Genomic DNA, 27,802 nt, shown 5'->3' with positions numbered 1-27,802 from the left:
ACTTGCCTAGGGAAAATTACTTTAAAACTGTGCGGCGACCGCTGACCATACCTGTCACGGCCGCCGCACAGCATTCAGATGCACGGGGGAGGGGGAAAGAGGCTATTGCTCACCACCGCCGCCTCTCTGCTCCGTCTCCTCCCCTCCACTCACTAGTGTCAGTGAGTGGAGGGGAGGAGACGGAGCAGAGAGGCGGCGGTGGTGAGGTAAGGAAAGACGGGGGGAGGAGGGCGCCGATTGTTGCGGGGGGGGGGCTGGGGCGCCGATTTTGTAAAAATGCCTAGGGCGCCATGGAGGCTAGCACCGGCCCTGTGAATATGGACACAAAAGTTACGTGCATCTGCTACTCCTGCAGTGCCCTCTACCGAAACCTCCACAAACAGCCAGTGTTTTTAATTATGCTTTACCAATACCAAATGTTGTGTGATGCGGTGTGCTTATTCACCAAAGCATTGTAAGGTGATTTTGTTTGATATTTCCTAACCGCTAAATATGTATTTTTCATGTACATGTAAATGACCACCTTGATTAATAAAGGATCACAGAAGACGAAATTCTGTTTGTTCTGTTTATTTTTTACACGTATCCTACTTATCCTATCTTGTCTTTGTTTATGCTAGTTGTAAAGGATTATTTTTTACTAGTCTGCAATTGAACCTGTATCATGCTGCATAAAATAACTTATCAATGTTTACACTATTTTTGTTTCTTTTCTTCATGCGTTGCCATTATCTAATCTTTTCAGAAGTGGACAGATCCAGAGCCGGATTTAGACCTCATAGGGCCCTAGGCAAGATACTGGTTTGGCCCCCCCCCCCCCCCACCTGCCGCCGCCCCCCCCCCCCAGTGAAGCATTTGCTGATGAAAAGAAAGGTTATTTCAGTCCCAGACAGTTGATATTATCGGTCCAACTCTGCACACTGTACCTTGATCCTCCGTATGATGTCACTTCAGTCCCTGCACACCCAGTCCAAGCACACTGGGCCTGTGTAAGCTCTCACAGCTCCCTCCTACAAAAAATGTATTTGACCAAATAAGTTGAAGTACAGAAGAGAAAAAATGTCCCCTACTTCATCACTTTGATCACTTTTGCTCCTCCTTCACACTGTTTCCCCTTTATTGAACTTATTGTTTTTCCTCCCGCTCATTCCCCCTCCCCTTCCAATCTTTCTATCTCTGTTCTCAACTCCTCTATTTCCCCTGTTCCTCAACTTCGCTGCCTCGGTGTCATCCTTGACTCCTCTCTCTCCTTTGCTCCTCACATTCTCTCTCTCGCCAAATCCTGCCGCTTCCAGCTGCGGAATATCGCACGCATTCGGCCCTTCCTCTCCCAAGATGCCACTAAGGCTCTTGTCCACGCACTTATCATCTCCCGCTTGGACTACTGCAACCTCCTCCTTACCGGCCTCCCCTGCACTCATCTCGCTCTCCTTCGCTCTGTACTCAATGCAGCCGCTCGGCTCATTTTCCTTTCTCGCTGCTCCTCTTCTGTCTCCCCCCTATACCAATCCCTTCACTGGCTCCCCTTCCCCTACAGAATAGTGTTCAAGCTCCTTACACTTACTTTCAAGGCCCTCTCCAACTCCACTGCTCCCTACATCTCCAACCTCATTTCCATCCACGCTCCATCCCGCCCTCTGAGTTCGGCTAATGACCGTCGCCTCACCTCCCCCCTGGTTACCTCCTCCCATGCTCGCATCCAAGACTTCTCCCGCGCTGCCACCCTCCACTGGAACCAGCTTCCCCGCTCCATCAGAACATCCCCCAACTTGTCCAGCTTCAAACGGGCCTTAAAAACCCACCTCTTCCTCAAAACCTTCCAGTCCCCCACCTAACCGACCTCCTTCCAGCCTCCCACCTACCACCCTCCCTATCCTGCCCTCCTCCTGCCTCTCTCCTCGTCATTCTCCTCTCCCCCCTCTCCCTCTCTGCGTTCTCCCCCTTTCCTCCTCCTACCCTTGTGTCTCTGTCCGTCCTACCCTCCCCTTAGATTGTACGCTCCTTCGAGCAGGGCCTCCTCTCCTCCTGTTCTCCATCACCTTAACTCTGCTCTCCAGCTCCTTGTCTCCTCCGTGAGGTCCTCCTGCCCTTCTGCCCCTCTAGCTTCACCGCTGGGGGCTCTCACCTTTCATCTAGCTGTACTTTGAGCTTCTGAGTTACTGTGCTTTTTGTTAACTGTACCGTGCTGTCTCACCCTGTATCGTGTTTCTGTATGTCCCTGTACGGCGCTACGGATACCTAGTGGCGCCTTATAAATAAAAAATAATAATAATAATAGTACACTGTACTCCCTTCATTATCACACTGTGCCCTCCATCATGCTTTTGCCCTTTAATCATCACACTGTGCACCCTTCACCATCACACTGTGGCCTCCATATTTTTGCTCCCCTTGTTTATTTCCACATTTGTGTCATCATGCCCCTCTGCTACATATTTTTGCCATTATGCCCCTCTGATACTTATTATTGCCATTATGCCCCTCTGATACTTATTATTGCCATCATGCCCCTCTGATACTTATTATTGCCATCATGCCCCCTCATGCCCTTCTGATACTTATTATTGCCATCATGCCCCTCGTATACATATTATTGCCATCATGCCCCTCGTATACATATTATTGCCATCATGCCCCTCGTATACATATTATTGCCATCATGCCCCCCGTATACATATTATTGCCATCATGCCCCCCGTATACATATTATTGCCATCATGCCCCCCGTATACATATTATTGCCTTCATGCCCCCCATATACATATTATTGCCTTCATGCCCCCCTTATACATATTATTGACATCATGCCCCTCACATACATATTATTGCCATCATGCCCCCCATATACATATTATTGCCATCATGCCCCCCATATACATATTATTGCCATCATGCCCCTCATATACTCCCTTAATACCTCTGACATTGCCCCTCCTTTAGTTAACTTACCTTCTATTCTGCTTCTTTACTTCTCCGTTCGATGGCGCACTGCCGCTGCTCCTCCTCTCTGCTCAGTCAGTGCTCCTCGCCACTTCTTACTGAAAATCACGTCGGGAGTGACGTCATCACGTCCAACGTCATTTTCAGTAAGAGAGGAGACTCCCGACGGTCAGCTGACTTTTTTTTTTTTTTCCCCCACTTCTTTCTTTTCGGCATTATGCCGGCGGACAGAGGGGGATTTCAGGCGGAGGGGAGCGCCCCTCTGCCTTGCCTGCCCCGCTCACCGTCAGCTCTGACAGGGCCCTCTAGGTACCGCTGGGCCCTAGGCAGTCGCCTAGGGTGCCTAGCGGGAAATCCGGCCCTGGACAGATCCACCTGCAGTCATGGGAGGTCACTTTTTCTGTGCTGGCGCCTGTAACCTGCACCAATAAAAAATAAGATCTTATTAGATTGCATCTATATAGTCTATAGCAGTGGTTCCCAAACTTTTTCAGTTTGCGCCACCCTTAGAGTCTCCAAATTTTTTCAAGGCACCCCTCCAAAATAATTATTGAGCAGTCCTGTTTTAAAAGTAGTTCGGTCAAAAAAATTTAATAAGTATTTAGGTCACGACAGAAATACTTATTTAGTTATATGCAAGAATGCCCCTCTGCATCCAGACACTCTGCCCCCTCAGCATCCAGGTACACTGCCCTCTCTCACGTTGCCCCCTCTGCCCTCTGTCACGCTGTCCCCCTCCTCTGCCCTCTGTCACGCTGTCCCCCTCCTCTGCCCTCTCTCACGCTGTCCCCCTCCTCTGCCCTCTCACGCTGCCCCCCCTCCTCTGCCCTCTCTCACGCTGTCCCCCTCCTCTCTCACGCTGTCCCCCTCCTCTGCCCTCTGTCCCCCTCCTCTGCTCTGTCCCCCTCCTCTGCCCTCTGTCCTCCTCCTCTGCCATCATTCTGTCCCCCTCCTCTGCCGTCATTCTGTCCCCCTCCTCTGCCGTCATTCTGTCCCCCTCCTCTGCCACGATCCCTCTCACTCTGACGTCGATATTCAGTGACAGCTGCGGGAGAGAGGAGGCTGCTGGGCCCCGGCGCCCGGCGGATTGGTAAGTTCCTGTTTTGCTTTCTTTTTTCTAGGTCTGGCCCGCGGCACCCCAGTGACAGCGCCGCGGCACCCCTGGGAGCACAGTTTGGGAACCGCCGGTCTATAGCTACGTGAAAATCTTGTACATCATTGTCCAAGCCTATTGTATACACAATGTAGCTAAAACATGTATATTTACCTCTATTCATTTTATTATGCTTTCTGTATATCCTGTGCGTTTTCTGTCTCTATTGGTTTTTTTGGGGTATGCTGCCCTTATTTTTCATTTTGTGGTATGCCATTTTCTTTCTCCAGTAGGCAATTATCTTGTAGGGTCCCAGTTCCTTCTGTCCCTGCCTGAAGGGAATTGACTTGTGCGCTCCCAGTCCCCTCTGCTTCTAGCTAAAGGCAATTGACTTGTGGGCTCCCCGTCCCCTCTGCTCCTGGCTGAAGGCATTTGACTTGTGCGCTTCCCGTCCCCTCTGCTCCTGACTGAAGGCAAATTGACTTGTGGGCTCCCCGTCCCCTCTGCTCCTGGCTGAAGGCATTTGACTTGTGGGCTCCCCGTCCCCTCTGCTCCTGACTGAAGGCAAATTGACTTGTGGGCTCCCCGTCCCCTCTGCTCCTGGCTGAAGGCAAACTGACTTGTGGGCTCCCCGTCCCCTCTGCTCCTGGCTGAACGCAAAGAGTAAAACAGGCTACTAATGGCAGTTGAAATTAAAATGCATAAATTATATTAAGGTTTTCTCTGGCATGGTTTCTGTGTCTGTGAAAACTGTAAAGGGTATATCACTTCTCTTAGCCTTTTATTTTACTTAGAAATGCCCTCTAATGTTGGTGTTCTATAAAGAATAGAAACAATAATTACATTCGCTCTTTGTGTATGAAAGCTGGTAAATTATTGAGCTGTTATTATTATCACAAATGTTTATGTTTATAATACCACCATATTACATAGCACTGTACAGAGAATATCATCATTCACATCAGTCCCTGCCCCATTGAAGCTTAGATTGTAGTCAGCAGCCAATTAACCTATAATTATGTTTTTGGACTAAATGCCAAATAATAATAAATGCCAAAGTCTGCCCAGCTCTTACCATCAGGACACAATTATTACATTCCTACAGTTGATGAAATCTTGGTGTGTTAAGCCATGCACTTACCCTTATAAATATGCTCATAGTATCGCATCAGAAGCAAAATGGCATTTGTGCTATGATGCCAACTGTTTGAAGCTTTATGATTTATCTTTAAACAGTCTTTGGAAAGCACTAGGACAGCTTCTTGCTTGTACCTGTTCTGTTGATCCAGAGAAATAGGGACAACTGCATTGAAGCAATATCAAGTTTTTACTGAAACAATGAAACCCGAATCCTGGATCCATGAGTAATTTATTTTTGCAGATATTTTAAATATAAAGACTCCTACGGAAAATGTTTCAGTGCTCTCTGGAAGTTTCCTTTTAGTTCATGTGACTTCAGGACTGCCTGCTCCTCAGTCGCTTAGTCACATACCTCCACTTCAGTTAGTTATGTTTATAACTGCAACATGTCAATTCTGTGTGTTGGGTCTCAGGTTACACTGCCTGGTTTTTGGCTGCGACCTACAAAATTACACACATACACATGCACTTGAGGCTGAAGGACATAGAGGACGGAAGGCAGCAGCTGTGTGACTGTGTGTGTGTACTTCTCTATGCTTGTGTACAGTTCTGCATATCCCTGAAAAAAGTGATTAACAGGTGGGTTTCTAGTGTAACTTAGTGTTTGTTTCATTTCTTGATTTGTATTTTATACCATATCTCTAAATTTAAACATCACTTTCTGCATACAGCAATGTGTATATACAAACGTTATCCTATAGTTGTACTTTATTATGCACCTGCAACTTGCACCTGTTTTGGAATGTGTATCTGTTTGGGGATGTTTGGCCTTTGTACACTTTTTTTTGTAGCGTGTTGCTATGTGTAATATTTTGATAAGTTTATTGTATAAAGGAATCTCCTTCATTTTAACTGACGTTTAATTTGTTTTCCAGATAGACCCGTTCAGTGTTTTCACAATGTATGTCTTTGTTTAGTTGGTGTATTGCTTAACTCTATGATGTTGTTTATAATATAGCACACCCTCAGATGTCCACATTTATCATTGTGTCTGCTTAGACTGTTTCAAGAATGATGCAAACAACCTTTTTATAATAATAATAATAATCAATAGAAACTCTGCAACAGTATTTGTGCAAACAATATTTTTTTTCTATTCAAATACATGCAGATTTAGAAGAAAGTGTTATTTTATGTAATTGTGAAAGAACCACAACTTCAACAATTGTGCATTGTATTTCAGATGATTGAACCTTGGTGATGTAAATGGCCTGCTGCCGTAAACGCAGGATTGGAATTTATTTTACATAGCTTCCTGTAATTAAATAGTTAAATATTTTCCAAATAACTAGTTAGTAAAGATACCTAAATTATTATTTTAATCTTGGTACCGTTTTAGATGTCAATTTATGGTGAAGTTCTGGCATTTGACATGTTTGTTGATGAGGTTTTAAACAAGCAGTTTACACTAATATTATTATTAGAACTTGTATCATTTAATCAATATTTATTTGTAGCGCATCTGAATACTCTAAGCGCGGAGTGTAGAGAAAAGTGGAGATAACACAATATACAAAAACATACAGGGGCATATTCAATTGTCGGCGGAAACGGCGAAAATCTCGCGCTCCGCGCACTATTACCGTTATTACGGTAATAGTGCGCGTAAATACGTTATTACGGTAGTTTTCTCGCTGGATTTCAGCTCGCAGCTCCCTGAGCCGCGAGCTGAAATCCAGGTTACAATTACCGTAATAACGGTATTAGTTTTAACGCCGCGGGCAATCTAGTGTTTTCTTGCCATTCAATCTGATAATGCCTTGTGAGCAGACTCGATTTTAAATTTTCCACTATTTGCCATTATTTTTTTTTCCCACCTCCGTCATAAAAATGAATCCCCTAAAAAATAGTTTAAAGATGTGTCTAAAATAATGACATTTGACCTTTTCTCCTTGAGTTGAATTATTTTTTTCAAATATGTAAATTCAGCTTAATCTCTTTGTAGATGTACTTTATACTCCTGTTCCATGCACTTTCTATGAGCATACTGCATGGAGGTTTTTCTTCCCATCTCCTATCACTCAGCATACTCTTTGCTTATGTTATTCCTTAAAAATGTAGTGTTTGGCTTCTGGACATGTACATTTGTAACCCTTAGTTAGCAGATTGAAATTTCAGTTTATGTTCTGTGTAGAAATGTTAAGTACTATAAGACCACATATGGCCATAACAAAACAAGGCCTACATCTCTTAATTGGCTGGTGAGTCCCAACATATTAATTCCTTCTATTCCCCAACATCTATCTTGAATGTAAAATATTCTTTGACTCAATATTCATCCTTCTATGCTATTTTTCTCATTTTAGCTGTATAGTCGTAATTCCTAAATACACTTACTCCTGCTGTACCCATTGTCTTTCTGTTTTTCTTCACCGGTCCTTTTTTAATGTGAAGTTGTTCACTCTCCACTGTTGTCGCTCCCTAACCTTTCACATACTTGGGCTACATCCAAGATTTGTTTATGGAGCTAAACTTACAAGTTGTCTTGGTGCAGAGAGGGACACTGTGAGCAGCATGGGGAAATACATAGAGAACAAGATTACACAAAGCACTGGGGAGCTCTTAAAACATTTACTTTATAATTCAGCTAGGTATGTCTGCCCTTCATTATGTTTGTATTATTACTGAGTCATAGTAAATGCTATACTACTATATTAAAAGAACATAGTTTAGTTATGTATTGGGAACCACCATATCATTGCTGATTTATTACAAAAACTATATAAAGAAAGGACTAGGATATCCATTTTAGGTCAGGGTTTCAGATTGGGGTCTCTTAGCCACCTTTGCTGCCTTCTTTGAAATTTTATTATGTGGTACAATACTCCGTTTATTATTTTGTTGTTGTTATTATTATTCATCATTTTTTAAATAAGATCCAACCGACAAACACGTAGTACTGTCCTTGCCCATAAAATATCTTTGACAGCACTGAGTCAAATGATCTTTAAGTCCATAATTTTGTTTCCGCCATAATCTTGCCCTATGCATACAATCTTTTATCTCCATTTCTGGGTTCAGTTTTCTTTCGGTGGGAATTTTTTTTTTTCATTCTTTTGTTTAATAAATCTTTACAATTTGTGAAGATTATTCCTGTGTATCAGACCTCTACAAAGAGCCTGTTTATTGCCTCTGCATCCACTATAAGATCTGTGTGTAGCCCTTGCCAGCTTACTGACTCCGAAGTGGATTGTGACTGTTTACTTCTAGGAACATGGACCAAAAAATTCCAGAGCCTCCAGTCTTTTCAGCGCTTTTTCTCAAAATTGTTATAGCTGCAGTACCGATGGAACTAGTTACGATTTGTATTTTAGAGCTTTCTGTTTTGAAATGAATTACTTCTTAATAAGTGATGTTTCTGATGTAACCAGGTAGGTGCACAGACATTCCTAAATGATGCTGAAGCCTACATCTTAATCTGGCTACATACTGCAATCAGGGCCTGATTAAGGGTTCCAGCCGCCCTAGGCTAATACACCGGTTGCCGCCCCCCCGAACATCTGCCCGCCGGCCCGCCACCCACCCATTTATAAACTGTGGTTAAAGTGGAAATTCAGGAAAGTTTTACAATGAAGACAGTGGATGTGGCCGTATGGCCACTGTGCGTGTATATATATATATATATATATATATATATATATATATATATATATATATATATATATATATATATATATATATATATATATATATATATATATATATACACATATATACACACACATACACACACACACACACACACACACACACACACACACACACACACACACACACACACATACATACACATCACACACATATATATACACATCACACACAAAATTGTAAAATAAAAATTACTACATAAAATACAATTAATTCTGCAAACATATTAAAATATCATTACAGTAAGATTCCGCAGTGAAATTTCGACAAATTGCTCCGTTCTCTCTTACCTGCTCTTGCAGCGTAGACTACCTGATGTTTTTTCTTGTTTGTTCTTGGAGCGTTGTTGCTAGTTGGCTGGATTCTGAAAACTTGGAGTCCTGTATTGAAAATGTGCAAAAATTTTATTATAGTGAACAATGTTAACAAACATTGAATGATACAAACACAACACTCCATTATGACCAAATAAAACAACCCCCTAGTACAGGCACATATAGACAATAAAATATATAAAAATTATTTATATTCATATACTAACATCTACCAGCCCCATCTGTCAAGTATTTAACATTCTAGTGAGTAACCGCTGAGACTACAGAGAGCATCCACGTCACAGCCACACAATACAGAGAACATGTCTCCCACAAGCTATTTCATCACCTACCCCAGCCATTTTTGTAAACCCTCACCAGAAAGTTTGACACCCCATCCATATCTTCACCCACCCAACCACTTATTTGCTCACCCACCCCCCAGCCAATTAATCACCTCACTTTAACCAATCCATTAACCCTCCATAGCCAATCCATTAACACCCACCCACGCTAGCTAATTAATCGACAGTTGCTGGTAACTCAGAACCCCCCTCCCCTAGGTAAATTCATCAATCTGCTGCAGCCAATACATTGCCCCCCCCCCTCCACACACACAATTCTTCAACCCACTGCAGTCAATTCATTAACCCCCCCAGGGCAAATTGATCACCCCATTACAGGCCATGCATTACACCCCCCCCAATCATCAACCTACTGCAGGAAGTTAATTAACCCCCCCCCCCCCACCCCCACAAAACCATCAACCCATTACAGGCAACTCATTACCCACCCCCTTCCCCCCCAGGCAGTTCTTCAGAACCATTGCTGCCGATTCAATAACCCCCTCCCCACACCAGTAATCCCCCCCCCTCCTCAGTCGCCACCTGTATCACATCCTCCTCCATTATATTATACACAAAACTTACCTGGCTATCTTCCGCTCCTCTCTGCAGACGCCGGCACTTCTGTCTTCTGACAGGCAGCTAATAGTAAATCCGAGGATGTTAGCTGCCCTGCCAGTGCGGGCGCGCTGTCACTGCTTAGTGTGGTCACGTGAGATGTGATAATCTCACGTGACCACACTAAGCAGTGACAGCGCGACCACTCTGGCAGGGCAGCTAACATCCTCGGATTTACTGTTCGCTGTCTGCCTGCCTCCTAATTGGATCCGCTGACAGTCGGGACCGCTCCCCTTCAGACTAAGGGGCGGCCCCGAGATTGAAGCAAGAAGGCACCGATCGGTAATTAAAAAAAATAATTAAAATATAAACGAATATTAATGTGCCCGGCACTGCGCCCCCCGGGACCCAGCGCCCCAGGCTGCAGCCTGGTCAGCCTATTGGCTGATCAGGCCCTGACTGCAATACATTACTGCAGAAGTGATATCTGTAATGATTTTTACCAACGACTGAAAGGCCCGATGAACATGCAGATTTATGTGTACATATACACAATTTAACTTCATATCTATGCTCTTCATCTCTCATAACCACCTACTGAAAAGGTCGGGACTCTGCACATGAGTGCATACACACTTCCACATTTGCTCGACATCGCTCCATCATGACTTTTAGGAGGTTTATAAAATCAAATCAAACAATACGATGTGCTTTGGTATGATAAAACATTGTAATGTTCATCTTGTCGCTACCAATAAACATTATCCAATGCGACTAATGTGGTTCCAAAGCACAAAGAAATTTAATAGCAAAAGATAGCAGGATAACAGCAAACCATGATGATGCATAAAAGGTATATCAATATACTGGAAAGTATATAGCCGAATATATTACGCAAGCGCCTCCCCCCTGGGCCCAGGTCCTGATTCAGTCTTGTAGTCTGCAGTCAAAGAGGATTTAATACTTGCCCAGGGCTTGCTTATATACAGTTTGAATTAACATAAACAATGATGATGTAACAAATATACACAGATAACACTAAGAGAGGTCTTCATTGGTTCAGGGTTAACAATGTTCCAGTAGACTGCTGATCATAGGTCAGTTTATTTGATCTTCTCCGGAAGGAGGGGGCTGTTCACTCCAACTGATGCCTATGTGTCTTCATGTCGAAGAACCGGTTTAAACTGACCCATGAACAAAGTGCTTTTGTGTATTAATCTCATACAATTCATAACTTGCAATTACAATATTCAATCGTTTCCCTATTTACACTGGATTTCAGCTAATAAAATATAGATTATTATGAGACCAAGCTTCGCACATATCTGTGGACCTGAACCATAGTTATCTTTACTGTTGTACTATCTATGTATAAATAATCTCTAATATATTTACTAATAAATGAATGGACTGGAACTTTAATGAATGTATACTATTTACAAAATGTAAGTGTGAATGTAAGTGTGTGTTGTTTAGCCGTGCGATTGAGTTATTAACCCTGTTATGAAGTAGCGTACTAATCGCAATCACATAGTAAAACAATATTAATCAATTTAGCCTACTTCATCCAATTATTTGACTTCCACAACATGATCATGGGAGCATGCACATTAATGTAATGTCTTACCAAACGGTTGTTTATCGTGTGATCGCACAATAATTGGGTGAAAAACCTGTAGTGTGTACCCAGCTTTAGGCAGCTATCTGCATGTTTAATAGAGTGTGTCTTAGCAAGAAGGGAACACATTCTTGGGTATAATTATTCTTAGTGGTGGCAAAAATCAGCTGTTATCTGAGTGGGAGACTGTTTGCCCTTGGAGTGACAAGGGTTTGCAGCCTAGCAGAAAAATGAAATGCTTTGTATTGGGTGTTTTACAGATCTGACTAATGATAGTTTATAACAACGTTGCAGAAGTTTTGTGTTTTCATAAACACCTGTGCTCCCTGTTTTCTAAAGTTCTCAGGATGGCAGAAGCTCACCAGGCTGTAGCCTTTCAGTTTACCGTTACCCCAGATGGAATCGATCTACAGTTGGGTCGTGATGCCCTTCGACATCTCTATCTGTCTGGACTGATTGCCTGTAGAAAACGCCTCATCACACTGAAGGTGACTGAGAGAACTGTACTTCTGTATGACCTAGCAATGCAATTCTGCACAAGCACACGGTGATTGCAGTGAAATTTGAAATTGAATTGTAGAAACACATATCTATTTAACCTATAATTAGTATATCATTGTCTCAAAATACACTAATGACATAGCCTTTAATTATATACAAAAATATTTTCAGTTACAGATTATAAAGGGTGGATATGTGTGGAGCACAGTATGGTATTTGGGAATTCCTATCCTACCACAATTATGTTGATTGTGGGCCATAGATCTATGTATTGAAAATTGCACATGAATTTGCATGTCAAAATATTGAGGGAATCAATTTTCCACAAGATCAAGGATGGGCAGATGTACACTATTTCTACATGCCATGGGATGTGAGCAGTGATGAAAATGACTGGGCACACAATTGCCAAAAAAGTGAGATTGTTTTACAGGATGAGATTTTTAAATCAAGAAGCTGTGTTTGAAGAGCTTTCTGATTTTCGTTGGGCTCTCCTATGCTTTTTATAGAGCAACTTTACATTCAGTTGAAAGTGGCAGAAATCAGTACATTTACAATTTCATCTAAGTCCCTTGACCATCTTGGTGTATGTAAACTGCAAATAATGCATGATTCACAACTGAAATTAAAATATGTCACATCAAGTAAAGACAGATCTTATGTCCTCTTAAAAAGTTATACGATTATTATTTAGTATTTTATATGTAGTCACATAAGGAACATAATTGCCCAGGTTCTCAATTATAAAAGTCATTTATTGATCCAAAATAATAAAAGAAAATGTTGCAAGGGCAATATTAGTGTCCACCAAGTCAAAGAGATTAAAAACCTGGTATTCATAAAGGAAAGCAGTAGAATCTCTATGTAGTGCTCCCTACTGCATTTTCATCATGTTATTAATAATGTAGTGATTATCCTTTATTTGACACTAGCATATTCCTCGGCCATATACAACCAGGGTAAAAATTAAATGAACATACAATGATTGACAAATACTATAGTAACCAATTAAACAAGCTTACATTCTAAAAGAGATGAGGGTAATGAGACATAGGGTAGAGGTGCTTGTTTTGTATCATGGACCAGCCACGTGTGATCTCAAGGATGAATGTGTTAAATAATGCTTTATGATCACCCACAAGTACAGAAATAAAGGCAGGTGAGGAGCAGAGATAGCGGAAATAACGTGGGTATGATAATGTAGTCAAGGTCTATATAGGCTGGATAGGCAACATTACACAGTGCTCTACACAGAACTGTCCAGGCACATTTTCCTCCAGTCCAGTTCATTCATGCTACTTGCTAGTTTTGTTGGATGGGATACAGGGAGAAAAGGATACCTGACCAGGGTCACTACATGCTGACTTGAATTGTCACCATGGTCTTCAGCAAGTATCTAATTGTCATTGCTATACAGTCAGCACCCATACCCACTGAGCAAGATTTTCTTCCTGATCTACTGTACATAATAAACCCTCCTTAATCTGATGTTTTCTGAGGTTCAGGTTTCTCATTTAGGAAAAAATTGAGTACATTTTGACACCCCAACCCTTACAATACAATGTTTCTGCAAACATTTTTCTTATTTGCAAACAGGCAGTTGATTGAGCATGGGTAAGAAAGCTGAGAAATAAGATTCTCTAATCCTCTCACTTGCAGAGCTCAGTACTAAGTGGCGTATATCCTGCCAGCCCCTCCACATGGTTTGCTGTGGTAGCGGTGACTCTTGGCTCCCTATATGGAAAGGTGGATGTGTCACTTGGGCTCATTACAAAGATCAGCAGCCTCTTACCTGGACAGTAAGTGACCATGCAGATTGTACTTTGTGCTGTCAGTGTGACAATTGCCTACTAGACTTTCTCTAGACCCTTAAATAACACAAAAGAGTAACCAGGTGTCAGCGCGAATCCAGTATTCTATCAATGCTAATTTCCACTACAACATGAGTTCCTAGTGTAGTTATAGACTGCATTCTCATTAAAATCAGTCCAGCCCATATGGCTCTCTCCATACAAACTCACTAACCTCACTAAACTGTTGTCTAGCTAAAAATGAGTGTTTGCCAAACCACCGTTTCTCTTTCTCTTCTCTTTATTGGAAGTTCTCATGAGTGTTTCCACGTTTGTAACTGTTAGTTATTACATGTTGTTTACTATCCTTTTCCAGTTTTAAAATATTATATAAACAATGCTATTAAGACTATAGGCTGTACCTCTATCACCTGTTTGTGGATCTCTTCTTCTGAGACTAATGTTTCAAACATTCATATGTTCAACTATCTGACTCCAGGTCTGTTCTGTCTCCTGTGTCACGGACTGTGGTCAGTGCTGTTATCTTCTCATCAGGAGTTTGGGTCTCTGGGATCCTTTTTTATCGTCAGATTCTACGCACTCTCCTTTCTTATCATGGCTGGATGTTTGAACCACATGGGAAAAGGAGTTTGAAAACCAAACTTTGGGGGGTAAGTCTGTCTTACTGTTAGATTTTAGTCATAATTGCTATCATTGTCTTACACCATCTCTGTGTTACACTCAAGGGCGGACCTAGATTTGTTTTTTAGTGCCCTACTCCTTTTTCCTCTCTAGCAGGTGCTGGCACATGTGTACATGTCCCTGTCAGCAGAGACCAGGCAGAGGGTGCTGCCTGGCCGCGCTGATTCTGTTTAAAGGACAATCAGAACATCCGGCCAAGATTTACGGTGTGCCTCTCAGCTGATGGGGACATAAATATAGCATGACTTGCTTGTCGGGCTCTTACTCCAACATCCATCTGTAATCTGCAATGTTTTTCCTTAAATATTGTTTTTCATTTGAAACTCTGCACTTCCCTGTCATTCTCCAATAAATATGTTATCACTGTAAAAGTCCCTTACTTTGTTCTCTCTATGTTACTGCTGTCCGATTGTCCTTTATTTACATAGTGCCAATACAGCACAGACAATGATCATCTTTCGCATCAGTCCCTGCCCCGGTGGAAGTAGTTGTCAATATGATCTGCCACACAACCACACACATTAGGGTCAATTTCACCATAATGCTCTCTGCCTAATGCTACCCACCTTTTACTCATTGTCCTCCTTTTATAACAATGTCTTTTTTATTCCTTCTTCTATATGTGTCTATCACAGGGCTGCATGAAGGTTATGGCCAGTCGGCAACCAATGCTCTACAGTTTCCAAATGTCTCTTCCAAAGTTGCCAGTGCCACGACTAGAGGACACAATAGAGCGGGTATGGAAGCTGTGCAGAGTAAAGTTGTTGTTTGTTGTATTGTGAATATAATGAGTAGCTAGAGATATGCACTGATTGTATTATATGTGCCAAAGGAACATAGTGAGTGGTCAGAAGTGCTCAAGCAGTGAGTGCAATGTGTGTAAGGCAAGAACTGTGATTGCCATGTAGACAATGACAAACTTATAATGGGTCAGAACTTTTATACTGAACATGTTATACAGGACAAGACTCAAATTGCAGCATATATGCAGTGAGTGCTCAGAAATGGAATGAAAAGAAAAGAACGAAGCATGCATACTATTTGTTGTTTATTGTCCTTACCATTTCAGTACCTGCAGTCAGTACAGCCATTACTGGATGAGGAAAAATACAGTCGCATGAAGTGTCTGGCTGAGGAGTTCCAGAAAGACTTAGGACGCAAGTTACAGAAATATCTACATCTCAAATCTTGGTGGGCAACAAATTATGTAGGTACAGTATATATTGGCAGAAATGTTGAATGACCCTAAAGGACCACTACATTTAAAATACAAGTTCCTTGTAAATTTACTTTCTATGAAACGGCTACTAACAACATTCACAGATGTAGATTTATATGTAAAAGTTTCCATACCATGATGTATAATGTCAAACATTGTCTGTTATGTTTCAAAATGCTGTTGGCTTATGACCACTATCAGCCTCTGTATGCAGTCATCTTCTATCCGCATGAACACACACCCTATCATTCCGCAAGTGATGGGAACACTGGGCCAAAAAACTGAACAGCCAGATCTGTTCCAATCTGACCACCCCACATGTGTGGCTTAATTGGAAAGCGATCTTGTGACTCTGCACGCCAACACTTTCAATGTTTGGTACCTTCTCCTGCGCATAGAAAACTATCTTCCTCCATGATCAAGACCAGGGGAAATCTATTTAAGCTGGATTTGTAGATATCATGATAAAATAATTATTTTTTAGTCCTAGTCGCCAAATCTATTAAAATGAGTTAAACTTATTAATCAATAGTTTTCCAAAGCCACAGAAAAGTCACCAGACAATGCAGAATCACTGAACTTAATAAATTCATGTTGGAATTTACCAATAATAACCACACTCATTTTAGACACTTCAAAAACAGAAAGATTGATAAAAACTAAATATGTTATGTATGTATCAGCATTGAAAGGAATGAGCCCACTCAAGTAAATGTTGTTTTCCAATTGTAACAATAACTTAATTGAAATTAATTGGTGTATGGAAATGAATCATCATCATCTTCACCATTTATTTATATAGCGCCAATATATTCCTTAGCGCTTTACAATTGGGGACAAACATAGTAAACTAATAAACAAACTGGGTAAAACAGACAAAGAGGTGAGAATGTTAAAAGAATCTGTCTATGGAGTTTTCCATTACCAGCCAAACGGGTTAGTTATAGAATATCATCATATAGAATCTCATCTAGCTGAATTCCAAATGTTCCTTCTTTTTCCCACCATGTCCCCAGAGTGCCCCAGCCATGGCAATTGTTTTTTTCCTGCATCAATAAAGATTCAAGTCTTTGAATCTCTATTGATGCAGGAAATAGACAGATAACACTTACTTATATTCATTAGATAACACTTTGATTATATGGAATATGGAAAGTATAATACAATTTTATTAATCTAATTGCAGGGGAAGTTTTCAATATTTAACATAATCAAAGTGTTGACAAATTAATTAACCGCTTCTTTAAAAACTTCTGAATCTCTATTGATGATTTTTTGGGAATTCACCTGACAAGTCCAGAGAGATTTCCAAATATCAGACACTATAATAAGCCTGTGTGGACTGTAATGAAAATCTCCATAGCTGGAGCTTTTCCCAATTCATGTTAATGTGGCAAGCTTAAATGAATGGGAAAAGCTGAGAAACTTTTAAAAATGACTGGTGAGTTCACTATTTTTAAATTGATGGAAGCCAATAAAAATCAGTGCCTTATGGACGTTTTTTTGTGATTTAATTGAATAAAAGACTGTAAAATAGACTCTCAAATACCTTTCCTGAAACTTCTACATATTTGTGAATGCTTACATAAGCTGTCTTGTATTTTAGGTTTGCTAATACTGTTGTCAAAACATTTTGTTTATATTGCATCTTGTATAATAAATGTAACATGTTGTGCTTGATGCATGTGTATATCAACAGTAAATTTATATCTGGATATTTACTTAGAGATCACTGATTTTAACCAAACTCCTTAATCTAGGAGATGACTATTTTTTGAAGAACCTTATTCTAACAGTGTATTCTACACCATCACATTGAAACATGAACATAGTCTAGTAACGGAATGCTGGTAGCATGCTCTGTGCTGGGCAGTTGAATGTTGGCTAAAAGGACAGGATGAAACAGTATACAAAATATGTTCTATTGAGATGACCACATCTGTTACATATTTGATGATGTTGTATCAAATTGTTACATAATGGAAAGGAATGCTGACCATAATATATTAAATACAATCAAATAAAAAACATCAAATCATTTGATAATCCATTAACCCATTTAGTTTTGGAGGTATATGTATGCCAAAATATTCATTTGATTTAGATATCTCACCTATTCATTCACTTTGCATTTTGTTAATTGATGTAAATAAACTATTCTTGAAAGCATTCTTACTTTGCAGCATTTACACACATATAATATATATATATATATATATATATATATATATATATATATATATTACACATACACACACATATATATATATATATATATATATATATACATATACACACACACACACACACATATATATATATATATATATATATATATATATATATATATATATATATATATTAACCCGTGCATGATACTCATGCATTCTAGTCAAATCAAGCTACTTAAGGTGTTAAAAAGGTTCTTGTCACGTATTTGGGCCATAGCCCAGGCCTCCTCAGGGGAAGAGCGTTACTTCCCGATGTAAGCGCCCTTTTTTAACGTGGTTTTGTCCACATGTCACCACCTCATCATTCTTCTCCATCACCTCATCCTTCATTTTCATCGCCACATCTATCCAGATGTCTATCCAGACACAGGGATCTCTCTCAGCGGTCCTGAGTATCACACTCCTCTCTCTCTGTCACCCCCGGCAACCACCAACCACTCCCCACTGTCACCCCCGGCAACCACCAACCACTCAGAACTGTCACTTCTCCTTCAAGAAATATATATATATTTTTTTTAAATCTTTATAAACACTTTTAACAATTAACAAATTAAATTAACAAATTAAAAACATCTTAGTATACCAAATTTCAGCCCTTTCTGAATTTTTTTTCCCACACACACTAAGAATTTAGTAGGTCAGTGTATAACTCTGCCCAGCAGGTGGCGCTGCAGCTTGGTTTTATTTTTTCCACACACAGACAGACTAACACACGCCACTAGGCATTTATATTATAGATACATACACACACACACACACACATATATATATATATATATATATATATATATATATATATATATATATATATATGCTGCAACTCCGTTTTCCATCGTTTATGGCATACATTCTCAAATTCCTGAGTTTTCGGCCATACCATCTACCCAGATTCCAGCTGTTAATTCATTGAGGCAGGACTTTCTTTCTATATGGGCAAAAGTTCGAAGAGTGTTAAAGAAATCATCCTCTCTGTATAAATTATTTGCAGACAAGAAACGCAGAGCTGTGCCTCCTTTAAGAGTTGGTGATAAGGTCTGGCTGTCGACAAAGAATATTCATCTTAGGGTTCCTTGTATCAAGTTTGCTCCTCGTTATATTGGTCCTTATAGGATCTCTCGAATTATATCTCCAGTGTGTTTTAAACTTCAACTTCCTTCAGCCCTTCAAATTACTAACACCTTTCATATCTCTCTTCTAAAACCTGTGGTCGATAAATCGATTTTCTTCTCCTATTGCCGCTCATGTTCATCCAGAGATTCAGCAAATTGGAGATTTTTAGATCAAGCAGTTATTGGATTCCAAGTACTCCAGGGTGTTGTAGTATCTAGTTGACTGGAAAGGTTTTGGGCCAGAGGAAAGATCTTGGGTACGAGCATCGGATGTTAATGCACCTCTTTTATTGAAGAGATTTCATCTCAAATTTCCTAGGAATCCTGGCCCTAGGTGTTCGGTCACCATCTTTAAAGGGGGGGGGGGGGTACTGTCATACTCCGCTCTCCGGGTACCTCCACCCGAGCCTCTAAACACTGACTGTCACTTTAAAGTTTGGTTTCTAGTGCAGACTATTAGTCATGTTCTGTATATGTGATTACTTGACCTGTGTGTTGGTCAGTCTTCCTTAATAAGGTTCCTCCTTCCACCTCCTCTTTGCTGGTTCTTCAAGTCATACCTGTTTTGATTCTGATGCCTCTTTCGTGATGCATATTCAGTGGAAGCTATGCTTCACCGCTGCTACATGTTTGGACTTTATCAATCTCTGCATACCAGTTCCACTTTTGGTGGTAAACGCTATGATCCACACCTGTTACCTATTCAGCCTGCATTGCTGACTACTGCTAACCTGTTCGACAATCCGTGGTAAGCTGCTATTCATCACTGCCGTGTGTTCATCGCTGCTGTATGTTGGACTTCCTCGATCTCTGCATACCAGTTTCACTGCTCGTGGTAAACGCTATGATCCACACCTGTTACTTTCTCGGCCTGCATTGCTGACTACTGCTAACCTATTCCACAATCCGTGGTAAGCTGCTATTCATTGCTGCTGTGTGTTCATCGCTGCTGTATGTTGGACTTCCTCGTTCTCTGCATACCTGTTCCACTGTCTGTGGTGAACGCTATGATTTACACCTGTTGCCTACTTGGCCTGCATTGCTGACTGTTGCTAATCTGTTCTACCATCCGTGACAAGCTGTGTTTCATCATGGCTGTGTATGTCTGGACTTTGCTGATTTCTGTGCCTCAATTCTACTACTTGTGATATTGCTGCGATCATCGCTCGCTATCCATGTTATTGCATCGTGTTCAACTGCTGGCTAGTATTACATCTCAGTGGTGAGCTGAGGTCATCTTCTGCATATCAAGATTCTGTAGATCTGCTCATCTTCAGTGATCTCCATTGAACTGTGCATTGCATTCCACTCTTTGGTAGTACTTGTTGCGACTTTGATCATTGCATGTGCAGTCTGTATTAATGACCGTTGTTGACGGTTACTACTCTTGCATATCTTCGTGATCATCATTTGCAGTTATTCAAGTCTTCATTGAACTCTTGTATTAATGTTTATAATAAAATGGTAATCTTTGTTACCACCATTTGATGTCCGAATTGGATCATTCTTCTGCTGTGTAACTTGTTCTCTATCTGTCACACTGGGAGCTTTCCTGGAGGGCTGCGACCTGCAAGGAGGAAGCCGCAGAAGCCCAAATTTCCTTGCGGAAAACCCCTGGTGAACACCTTCCATCTTGTTAGACTCCGCGCCTCCATGGAAGTTTTGTCACTACCCATTGAGACAGCAGGATCTCACTCAATTATTGGTGAGCTAACCTGACAGGACCTTTTCTGTGTCTAGGGGCATATTCTATTCTTAGTATGTGGCTTTGTACGCACAGGATGACCGTAGCACTCATCTTTATCACCACTGAGGGATGAATCTATGGGAGATTCTCAACATACTATCACAGGCATTTGTTGTAGAATCTCACCAGAAAGTATAAAGCAGTATCTGCTGTAATCTTGGAAACAATATTATCTGTATTCAGAATATTATCAACACATCATCCATTTCCCTTTTTTTCCATAACCTGCAGGTCAGTGACTGGTGGGAAGAATATATTTACTTGCGTGGCCGAGGACCAATAATGGTGAACAGCAACTATTATGCAATGGTGAGATGCTATATTTCTTTGAAGAATGCTTTAAATTGTTTACATAATGTTTCCAATGTCTTTCATCTTTCAGTGAGTGTACCAGTAAATGACAACCATCAGTTTGCATTTTCACTACAATAAAGTTTGAAGTGTTCTGGTACTGCTGCACCTTTATAGCTAAGGACATTTTAGTAAAGAGGCATTATGCTCTCTAGTAATGGATCCTAGCTAGGAGTGGCTCTAAAGGACTTTCTTTCCAATGTCACTTGTTTGCTAAAAAGGGAAGACCCTTTTCAAAGAGAAGATATAGGGGTAAGTTTATCGAGCTGCAGGTTTGAAAAAGTGGAGATGTTGCCTTTAGCAAACAATCAGATTCCAGTTATCTTTTATTTAGTACATTCTACAAAATGACAGCTAGAATCTGATTGGTTGCTATAGGCAACATCTCCACTTTTTCAAACCCGCAGCTTGATAAATTTACCCCCTAGCCTTTTAAGGAAATTTCTTGACCATTGTGATCACAAGACCAGATTATTAAAACAAATTAACAGAAGAACTGAGCTCAACCTTAATATGTTCCTACATATTTATAGCAAAAGCATAAATCCATAATCTGAACCTACCCCACATTTTGATACAATCTTCTCGATTAAACAAGTCCTAATAGATACCTAAATAATAACATAGCTCAATTCATAAAACTATCAAGTCCTAACAAAGTTGTGATATTTCCTTCTCAAATTTTTAAAATGTAAGCATCCCTCAGGGGAAGTTTACATCCAGTATAGTTTATTTCTCAACAGCAGTAGAAGGGAAGATGCTTTAATTAGAATAACAAAATGGCTGATGGCATAGCTCATGAGATTATTATTATTATTATTATTATTATCGTTTATTTGTTAGGCGCCACAAGGTATTCGCAGCGCCGTACATGGTACAAACAGTAGACTATACAGGGTAAAACAATACAGAACAGTAAACACAAAGTACCAGAACTTCAGAAACTCCAGGCAGGCAAATACTGTAAAGACGGAGCGGAAGAACAGGTCTGGAGACAGGAGGGGAGAGGGGCCCTGCTCATAAGAGCTTACATCCTAAGGGAGGGTAGACAAAATCAGGCACAAGAGGGAGCCAGTGAAGCAAGGGGGAGAGAAAAAGGAGCCAGTGAGAAACAGAAGAGGTGAGAGGTTAGGTGGATGGTAGGTAGGTCTTAAGGAACAGGTGAGTTTTAAGTGCCCGCTTGAAGGAGCACAGATTGGGTGATAGACGGTTGGAGCGAGGGAGGTCGTTCCAGTGAAGGGGGGCAGCTCGGGTGAAGTCTTGGATTCTAGAGTGGGAAGAAGTAATCAGAGTGGAGGAGAGGCGGCGATCATTGCCTGAGCGCAGGGAACGGGCGGGAGTGTGGATGGAGAGGAGGTTAGAGATATAAGGGGCAGTAGACTGGGAGAGAGCCTTGTAGGTGGTGGTGAGGAGTTTGAAAAGGATTCTGTAGGGGAAGGGGAGCCAGTGTAAGGCAAGACAGAGAGGGGAGGCAGAGGAGGAGCGGCGTGTGAGGAAGATGAGTCTCGCAGCTGCATTAAGTATAGAGCGGAGGGGGGCGAGGTGGGAGCAGGGGAGACCAATAAGGAGGAGATTGCAGTAGTCGAGGCGGGAGATGATGAGAGCATGGATGACAGTTTTGGTGGCATCTTGAGAGAGGAAAGGACGGATGCGGGCAATGTTACGGAGTTGGAAGCGACAGGCTTGGGCAAGGGATTGAATGTGGGGGGCAAAAGAGAGAGAGGAGTCAAGAGTGACTCCTAGGCAGCGGAGTTGGGTGACAGAGGAGATAGTGGAGTTGTTAACAGTTATAGAGAGGTCATGGTGGGAAGGGCGTCTGGGTGGGGGAAAGACAATGAGTTCAGTTTTGGAGATGTTAATTTTAAGAAAGTGTGAAGACATACAGGAGGAGATGGCTGAGAGGCAGTCAGTTACACGAGAGAGGAGGGAGGAGGAAAGATCAGGAGAAGAGAAGTAGAGTTGAATATCGTCAGCATATAGGTGATACTGAAGACCGAACGAAGAGATGAGAGCTCCAAGGGAGGAAGTATAGAGCGAAAAGAGTAAAGGGCCAAGAACAGAGCCCTGAGGGACTCCAACAGGGAGAGGGGAGGGGGTGGAGGAAGAACCAGACGTGGATACAGAGAAGGAGCGGTTAGCAAGGTATGAGGTGAACCAGGCATGAACAGAGCCAGAGAGGCAGAGAGAGAGAAGAGTATGCAGCAGGAGGGGGTGGTCCACGGTGTCGAAGGCCGCGGAGAGGTCGAGCAGGATGAGATGGAGCTAAACTTGCCCATTCAAAGACATAGACGGTCTTTCGACTTGAGCACTTAGCAGAGGATCTGTGTCTAATTTGGCCACAAATGGATGACTAAAATAAATGGATCCAGTCGCTCAGTGCTTAGGATGAACAAATGGATCACGTGGGGCCAAAGAATACATGCAGCACCAATCAATATTAGGTCAATCCCATGCAGACATTGACCGGGGCTGCTGCTCATTTTGGGATCACACACCAGTGCAGCTTAACTCTCAGTGAATTTTGCAATATAGAAACAAACCTCTATCCATCAAATATTAAACTCAATATTATTTCCCTATGTGTTTAGTTAACATATTTCTTAATGATTTCTTAAATTGTCCTTAAAAATACATGGGATGTATAATGAATACTGAAGTGAGGGATATTGTGCTCTGCTTGTTCTATCACAAAAAATCCTAACGTTATAAGCTACTATTTGTGTTTTCAATGTAGGATTTCCTGTCTGTAACTCCGACCACCAACCAAGCAGCACGTGCTGGAAATGCCATTCACGCCATGCTTCTTTACCGCAGAAAGCTTGAAAGGGGCCTGATACCACCAGTAAGTGACCCCATGATGAAGCTTGCTATAAATGTAGCTTGAATGAGTGCTACAAGCTGGATAGTAAGATAGTCAATATAAACCAAAAGAAATATATTGTCTGGGCTATAACCTATATAACCTATAACCTGGGCTATACTTTGTCACCAGGTCATGGCTCTTGGCATTGTCCCCATGTGCTCATATCAGATGGAGAGGATGTTTAATACTACGCGGATTCCAGGAGTGGAGACTGGTGGGTATACCTTGGAACAGCACATAAATAGACGCAAATGATGCCTAGATGCTGCATATAGTATTCTGAATCAGACATTATATTTATGGGAGGTGTGGAGGTGGTGGTGGGAGGGGGGACCTAGATTTGCTGATCTATCATCAGCTAATAGAAGGAGGAAATGTATGAGATTATCTTGTCTGGTGACAGTTTGAGGATACTAAGCATTAAAATAGTAAGACTTCTCTGAGACTTCTTTAAGTGTTATTTGATGGGGAGTGGAGTAGTGAGGGGGGCAGTATAAGTAAAGGGGTGTGAACAATAATGCCATGGAAGGATAGCAAGAAAAACAGTTTAGTAAAAATTGTGAGCTTTGATAGGGGTTAGTGCAGTGGTTCCCAAACTTTTGTAGTTCACAGGCACCCTTAGAGTCTCCATAATTATTTCAAGGCACCACTCCAAAATAATTATCGAGCAGTCCTGTTTTATAAGTAGTCAAAAAAATGTAATCAGTATTTAGGTCAGGACAGAAATACCTATTTAGTTGTATGCAAAAATAATACACATACATCCAAGGGAAAAGAATATTTTTATATATATTTTTTTCAATTATATTTCTGTCAAAGAATAATTTACAGCTAACACACACCGTGCCCCCTGCCTCCACACACACCGTGCCCCCTGCCTCCACACACACCGTGCCCCCTGCCTTCACACACACCGTGCCCCCTGCCTCCACACACTCTGTGCCCCCTGCCTCCACACACTCTGTGCCCCCTGCCTCCACACACTCTGTGCCCCCTGCCTCCACACACTCTGTGCCCCCTGCCTCCACACACTCTGTGCCCCCTGCCTCCACACACACCGTGCCCCCTGCCTCCACACACTCTGTGCCCCCTGCCTCCACACACTCTGTGCCCCCTGCATCCACACACTCTGTGCCCCCTGCATCCACACACTCTGTGCCCCCTCTACTTCTGCACTCTGCCCCCTCGCTGTGCTCCCTCTGCATCCACGCTGTGCCCTCTGCAACCGCGCTCTGCCCCCATGCTGTGCCCCCTCTGCAACCGCGCTCTGCCTCCTCGCTGTGCCCCCTCTGCAACCGTGCTCTGCCCCCTCGATGTGCCCCCTCTGCAACCGTGCTCTGCCCCCTCAAGGTGCCCCCTCTGCCCCCTCGATGTGCCCCCTCTGCCCCCTCGATGTGCCCCTTCGCTGTGCCCCCTCTGCCCCCTCGATGTGCCCCTTCGCTGTGCCCCCTCTGCCCCCTCAATGTGCCCCCTCTGCAACCGTGCTCTGCCCCCTCGATGTGCCCCCTCTGCCCCCTCGATGTGCCCCCTCTGCCCCCTCGATGTACCCCCTCGATGTGCCCCCTTTGCCCCCTCGCTGTGCCCCCTTTGCCCCCTCGCTGTGCCTCCTCTGCAACAGCGCTCTGCCCCTTCACGGTGCCACCTTTGCAACCGCCCTCTGCCCCCTCGCTGTACCCCCTCTGTATCCCGCCGTGGACAGTCAGAAGAAAAAAACTTACCAATCCAGCCGCGCCTGGGACCCAGCATCCTCCTCTCTCCTGACGCTTCTCAATGAATATGTCGGGCGTGATGACGTCATGCATTCAGTGAGAAGCGAGGAGGGAGGAGGATGCTGGGTCCCGGGCGCCGTCGGATTGGTACGTTTTTTTCTCTCTTTCTGTTTTTTCTTCTGACTGTCCACATCCTGTCCACGGCACCCCTGAGACAGCGCGGCGGCACCCCTGGGAGCCGCGGCGCACAGTTTGGGAACCTAGGGGTTAGTGTATATGTGACAAGGGAATAAAACAAAGAAACAAATAAAGTAGAGAGATTGATACGTTACAGTGCACAGATCTTGGAGATAACAGCTGACAGTTTATTAATTGTACACGTTGTGAAAAAAATCACTTCATGCAGCAAATCGCAATTGCATCTACTTCTAGAAGTTGCTTTCCCCTAGACTGTCTCTAAGATATAGTTAGGCTCATTAATGAAAACAGAAACATGGGCTGATTGGTTGTTTTGAGATGTAGGCTGATAAAAGCTTGCCATTAGAAAATTTGCATCACACCACAACTTTGAGCATGGGAATAATTGCTTAACAATTGTGTGTATTTAAAGCAGATATAAGTGGTGGAATTTTGTTTTTCATGGCAGATGTATAGTTTAACATAATTTTGAAATACATTTTGTTCTACCCAACTTCTTTAGAATAACCCTCATAGCATTGCAACTTTTTAATGGTGGTAAGACTTAACTTGACAGATTATATACAGTACAGTGTAGTTAGATTGATAGAGCTTTAAAATAGCAGTACAGTGTAAGTACTGCTATTTTAAAGCTCTATCAATCTACGGACTTTAAGTGTCAATTCCATAAATTCAGAAATATGCCTCCTGCAGTGCAGGTTGCTGTTTGCTTTTTTGTGCAATGTGCATGGATTTATCACATGAAAATGGATATTAAGTGACTTTGTTTTTGAAGAACGTTATATTCTTTGGATACTCTAACGCCAGTATATGCAAAATGGTACTCTGCCATGCTGAGTGTTTTCATCAAATTCTGTATAATATACTATGGATCAGAATGGCATGGCTACCAGGCAGGACTGCCAAGTGTTCAGAAATGCATCAGTCTCAGAGCAAGCTCTAAAACATTAATGAGGTGAATGAAACACCTAATCTAGCTGGATTATAGTAAGATCAAAACATAATTTTGTAGGATCACTCCGAAGGAGGACATTCCTTCATTAACCAAGAGCTCAGTCTTATTGGGGAAGAGAGCTTGAGAACACTTTCCTAATCAGCCATAGAGGACTGTCAAAAATCTGTTGTCTACATCCAAATACAACAAAGAGATCAAGCTGGGTCCACATGAAGGGGAGAAATACCAGTACTCATAATGAGGGTGTAAAATGACATCTCACCATTGTGTTTGGCATTGACATCAGTAATCTGAAAGTATCTAAAGTATTGTGCAGGGGGAACGTAATGTGTTGGGGGAAATGGGAAAATTAGGGGACACTTTTTTTTACGTGATATGTGAGAAATGGGGCTGAATATTTTTGTACATCCTCTATATATTGGACATATTTGTGCATCTGCAGCTAGCATATCCTTGTAAGTGAAGAACTGCCTCTATCTGGGGTATAATCTTGTACATAAACCCTCACTCCACATGGTACCTATCAAGACTTAATTAGCAACTACAAACAAATTCTAACTCAAATTACTACTTTATTTGTGTATGTCCACTTCCTGGTCCTTGGAAATGCACCCAGAAAGTCAATTTGTGCTTAGCCTACCTTTTTTATACTCGTTCACTAAGCCTCTCTTACACAGTAGTGCAGATATTGGTGGCTTCTGAATAGAATGTCTGTGTTAAAATGCAGCTTTTGAACAATGCAAGTAAACTTCTTGCACAAATATGCAATTAC

General features: G+C 41.9%; 1 protein-coding gene across 1 annotated transcript in view; it reads left to right on the top strand.

Annotated features, from left to right (window-relative positions):
- The first annotated feature begins 5,540 nt into the window (after window positions 1–5,540).
- CPT1B (carnitine palmitoyltransferase 1B) overlaps window positions 5,541–27,802 on the top strand; it is a 45,206-nt gene continuing 22,944 nt past the window's right edge. Inside the window, exons 1-9 of the mRNA XM_075208452.1 lie at window positions 5,541–5,752; window positions 11,995–12,143; window positions 13,816–13,955; window positions 14,446–14,617; window positions 15,284–15,385; window positions 15,718–15,855; window positions 21,186–21,263; window positions 24,040–24,147; window positions 24,298–24,382. Coding sequence (XP_075064553.1) covers window positions 12,003–12,143; window positions 13,816–13,955; window positions 14,446–14,617; window positions 15,284–15,385; window positions 15,718–15,855; window positions 21,186–21,263; window positions 24,040–24,147; window positions 24,298–24,382 — 964 coding nt within the window. The 5' untranslated portion in view covers window positions 5,541–5,752; window positions 11,995–12,002. The remainder of the gene's footprint in view (window positions 5,753–11,994; window positions 12,144–13,815; window positions 13,956–14,445; window positions 14,618–15,283; window positions 15,386–15,717; window positions 15,856–21,185; window positions 21,264–24,039; window positions 24,148–24,297; window positions 24,383–27,802) is intronic.

Source organism: Mixophyes fleayi, chromosome 4, assembly GCF_038048845.1.
Source record: "Mixophyes fleayi isolate aMixFle1 chromosome 4, aMixFle1.hap1, whole genome shotgun sequence".
NCBI classification, from domain to species: domain Eukaryota; kingdom Metazoa; phylum Chordata; class Amphibia; order Anura; family Limnodynastidae; genus Mixophyes; species Mixophyes fleayi.
The sequence above is the reverse complement of the archived record's forward strand: the minus strand, read 5'-3'. Positions and strand labels throughout refer to the sequence as shown.